This window comes from Neomonachus schauinslandi, chromosome 12 (genome assembly GCF_002201575.2).
Source record: "Neomonachus schauinslandi chromosome 12, ASM220157v2, whole genome shotgun sequence".
Lineage (NCBI taxonomy): Eukaryota > Metazoa > Chordata > Mammalia > Carnivora > Phocidae > Neomonachus > Neomonachus schauinslandi.
Window position 1 is genome coordinate 94,739,042 of NC_058414.1, and position 4,989 is coordinate 94,744,030.

A 4,989-nucleotide genomic window follows, 5' to 3' on the forward strand; every position below is an offset into this window, starting at 1 on the left:
TCACTGATTTCCTTCTTTTCTATTTTCTGATTTGCTATTTCTCTGATCTTTCTTCTCACTCTCCTTTGGAGATTTATCTTCCTCTGTCCATCTCTTAAAAATTGGCCATTCTTAAGATAATGTTCTTGTCCTTTCTTCTCACTGAAACTGCTCTCCTTAAATATTCCTCATTATCATGGCTTTAACTATCACTTATGCATATGATTCCCAAGTCCATGTCTTTGGGCTAGATATCTCTAATGAACTCCAAAACAATTCGGTTAATTCCTTATTAGACGCTTCCACCTGTATGTGCCATAGGCCCATCAAACATATCATATTAAAAACTATGAAAAAACTCTTCTTCAGCCCTTATCGTAATTCTCCCCCAGGTATTCTTTGTATAAGTGAATGAAACCACTCTATATACAGCCACATAAGCCAGAAATCTGGGAGGTATCCAAGATCTGTTTTTTGCCTCAGCACATACACAACATCACTAAATACTGATAATTGTGTTTCATATGCATTCTCTCTCCCTGTCCCCTTGGCTATCTCCCTAACTCAAGTACTCATTATCTCTCCCTGGAACACATCAGCTCTTCAGATAGCTTGTCCTCGTGGTCTCCAATCTTATTCTTTTAAAGTCTTCTACACTAAACAAGAAGTAATCTTTGTAACTACATATTTCGTCATATAATCCTCTTTATTCAAAATGAAGACCGACATCTTTGACATGGTACAGAAGCTTGTTTGTGAACTCCCTTTCCAATATCATTCTTTGCCTTTCCCTCCTTATGCCCTAGGGGACAGCCTGGCATGTCCTGTACACCTTATATCCTCCTGAAGAATGCTTAAGTATCTCATTCATGGTAAAGCCTGTACCAATTCCTTTTCAGAATGATCTAGTACACCCTTACTCAATACCATGGTATACTGTGCACACTTCTGTCACAACTCCTGTATTGTTTATTTGCATGGCTCACTCTGAAGGGAGACTGTAAGGCCCTTGAATATCAAGGCAGTATCTCATTAATGTTTGCTTTTCCAGTGTCTAGGACAGTGCCCACATATAACAGATGCTCAGTAAATGTAAATTGAATGATTGCATTAATAAAAGAATGACTTAAATTATTAAGTATCTACATGTGGATAATTATGGATATAAAGTATCCATATGTGGATACTATATAGAAACTTAAAATCCTCTTGGCAATATATTTTATTTAGTTCTCCAGTTTCAGGTAGTCAATAAATTTATCTTAAAGGCTTCAGTTAATTTTTTAACCACTGTATTTTTTAACTTCTAAACTTTTCACTCCTCCAAAGTTTCAGGATATTTATTCCTTGAGCTTCTTTATTCTGCCCATGGAAATACATGGGCTTTGAATCCTTGACTAGGCTGTCAGCCAGAAACCATAGGCATATATCGTTCCTTCACTTATTAACAGAGAACTACATTGTTCATGCATTAACAATTCACTTCTCCTCTTTTAAGTAAAGAACAAAATGTGATCTGATAAATGAGTTTTGGATATTTCTCTCTAAAACTGCCCATTGAGAAAATACACACACATACACATATAGGACTGACACACATAAGAGAGACAATCAGAAAAATTTTCAAGAAATTCTCTGTTTATGTTTTATTATGTGAATCTAAAGTCAGCACCTCAGTCCAAGTCATTATTATATTAGAAGGTTCACAGAACTTTACGAGTGTATCACAGTAAAGATGTGCTGCCCCCAAATCCCAAAGCTTCTATCAGACTCCTCTTCAAGGCCACTTTTACTTTTACTTTGGTGTCTGTTTTCCCTTACTTCCAACACCCCATGTCAAATCTCAGGTACTACATGGAGAGGACTCAGCACAGTGTAGGAAGGTTGACAGAAGAGTTTTCCTTATCTACCATCACCCAACTTAGAATTATCTAAGGAGGAAAGAAAAAAATCAATGCCAACTTTCAACCCACTGTCTCATGAAGATGATGCTCTGCCTCCTCCAAGCTTCACAAATCCATCTGGGACAAGATAGAGATCCAGGAACCCATCACCATCCAAATACTTGAGGGGTATAATTTGCATTGTGGTCCCAGGAGTACATTTGTTCTTATTACTACACAAGTTTCATATGTATGGATTCATCTGGGTATTAAGTCATCATTTGCCAGCTCCTTTTCTTCTGAATGTCCATCCCCAGGGCCCAGAGAAATGGAGACAGAAAGACAAACAATTTTGGTTCTCCTGGTAGAGATGTATGTCCTTGTCTCCTCTCCCCCAGGGATACTCAGAGACAATCTGGGTGCGCTTGGGTGAAGACGAGCTTGCTGTAAAACCTTTACTGTTGGTGTTCACGGTGAGCAGGCCCCAGTACCTACATCAGCCTGTGTCGAGGGAACAGGGACAAGCCCTGCACCTCAAAGTCTCTCTTTCAGAGACAGTTGGAGGGTGCAAGATCATCAACTCTCACCTTCAAAATCTCTGCTGACTTCTGTGCAGTTTCTTCTAAATCTAATCCTATCTCTAAGATAAGACAAAGGCTGGTATCACAGTGAGTAAGGGGCCTTTTTCAAAGTGTGGTAGTTGAGAGAAGGTGGGGCCTGGAGGAAGGAAGAGCTTCAGAAATTAGCATCCTGAACAAGAGGTACAAGGTCAACTTATGGGCAGGCAGCTTTCTGGTCTTAAGATAGGGTTGAAATTTTCAGAGCTGGAATCATAAGCTGCATATTGAGAATGATCAAGTATATCATGAGTTGTCATATAATAGGTGTATATAGTCAGTTCTATGGAACATTTCAGGATTCCCTTTCTGTCATCCCTGTGGCCATATGGTTGGTGGAATGGCAGCCAGAAAAAATGAAAGAAAAGTCAAAGATTTGATTAAATTCTAGGATAGGCACTTTGGATGTTATTCCTAATGTAATGCCTTCCATCCATCCATCCATCCATCCATCCATCCATCCATCCATCCATCCATCCAACAAATGGGTGCTATATTAGGTACTGCCCAAATGCAGGGGGGTCCAGAAATAGCATCTACACAGAGCCAGGGAAGCAGTTCTGCAAGAGGGTGGGGTGCGGCAGGAATAGAAACATTATATAGTTAAGTCTTCACATGATAACCACTTGCCCTGACCCTATACCATAAATTACTTCTATGAATGCTGACCAGAATAGTGATGTTGCTCTGTTCGTGCTTAAAAGGGAAACAGTCAGATTTCCCTGTGTAGCATCAGGAAGTAAAAAAGTTAGTGCCAACTTCATTTGCTAAAGCCCTAAAGCTAGTGAACAGAGAGGGAAACAGATCTCTTTGAGGTTACATTTATAAATCTTATTCCTTAATTCATTCATTCATTTATTTACTCTACCATTTATTGAGCACCTGCTATGTGCAATGTACTCCGCAAGTTATAAAATAAAAGCAAAACAAATGATAAAAAAAAATGGGAACAAAATTTGAAAACTAAATCAATTAGAAGTAAACATATATGAGAATATGGCTATGGGACTTTCCCCCAAATGAAATAATTTGTCATTCTGGAAAATAAATTATTATGTGACTGCCATCATGATAGTAAAAATAAGGGTCTTGTGATCAAAGTTAAATAAAACTCTGTAGACATCAAAATAGTACATGCAACCTTGTGCTCACTTACACTACTTGAATAATTTTCTTTCCTTTTTTCTGTGGATTAAAGGATTTGACGTAATGGCTCTGAAAAGGATCGCCAGCTGACGTAACACACAGGATATACTTTAAACCCCCTCTTTCTGTTTGAGAACTAACCCAGACCTGCGTTTGCTCCTCAGCACACAGCCTACTGCAGCAGCAGCAACTGATACAGATACTGCTGCCAGGGAATGACGGAAAATCAAACATGGGTCACAGAATTCATTCTCCTGGGATTCCCGCTCAGCCCAAAGCTGCAGGTGTTCCTCTTTGGGCTCTTCTCCCTGTTCTATGCCTTCACCCTGCTGGGGAACAGCATCATCCTGGGGCTCATCTGGCTGGATTCCCGACTGCACACCCCCATGTACTTCTTCCTCTTCCACCTGGCCATCGTCGACATAGCCTATGCTTCAAATAATGTCCCAAAGATGCTGGCAAACCTCCTCAACAAGGAAAAAACTATCTCCTTTGTCCCATGCATAATGCAGACGTTTTTATACATGGCTTTTGCTCACACTGAGTGTCTCATCTTAGTAATGATGTCCTATGATCGGTACGTGGTGATCTGCCACCCCTACATTACTCTGTCATCATGAGCTGGAGGGTCTGCATCACCCTGGTGGTGACTTCCTGGGCATGTGGCTCCCTGCTGGCCCTGGTCCATGTGGTTCTCATCCTGAGGCTGCCCTTCTGTGGCCTCATGAAATCAACCACTTCTTCTGTGAAATCCTGTCTGTCCTCAAGCTGCCTGTGCTGACACCTGGCTCAACCACGTGGTCATCTTTGTTGCCTGGATGTTGATCTTAGTCGGGCCCTCTGCTTGGTGCTGGTGTCCTACTCACGCATCCTGTTTGCCATCCTGAGGATCCGGTCCCGGGAGGGCCGCAGAAAGGCCTTCTCTACCTGTTCCTCCCACCTCTGTGTGGTGGGGCTCTTCTTTGGCAGTGCCATTGTCGTGTACGTGGCCCCCAAATCCCACCACCCTGAGGAGCAGCAGAAGATGCTTTCCCTGTTTTATAGCCCTTTCAACCCTATGCTGAACCCACTGATCTACAGCCTGAGGAACGCGGAGGTCAAGGGTGCCCTGAGGAGAGCGCTGTGGAAGGAGAGATCAATGTGAGGGATGCCAGGGACAGTCTTAAAGGCGGAAGACCTGTTTTCAATGAGATTTGGAGGAAAGGTAATAGAAATGCTTTAAGAATCTAATGTCTCAGATTTTCAATATTAAAAATATATATTGATCAGATTCTGTCCCTAGATATGGGGTACATCCAGACCACAAAGCACAGGCCATACAAGAAGAATTGTGTACTGGTGAAGCACTGAGCAGAGTCATGGAC

The 4,989-nt window shown here is 41.5% G+C and overlaps 1 protein-coding gene across 1 annotated transcript; it reads left to right on the forward strand.

Annotated features, from left to right (window-relative positions):
- The first annotated feature begins 3,840 nt into the window (after nt 1-3,840).
- On the forward strand, nt 3,841-4,769 carry LOC110582909 (olfactory receptor 2A5). Its single transcript, XM_021692946.1, is given in 5 exon segments — nt 3,841-4,225; nt 4,228-4,341; nt 4,344-4,391; nt 4,394-4,462; nt 4,465-4,769. Coding segments are annotated over 5 exon segments (921 nt in total).
- Nucleotides 4,770-4,989: the final 220 nt, after the last annotated feature.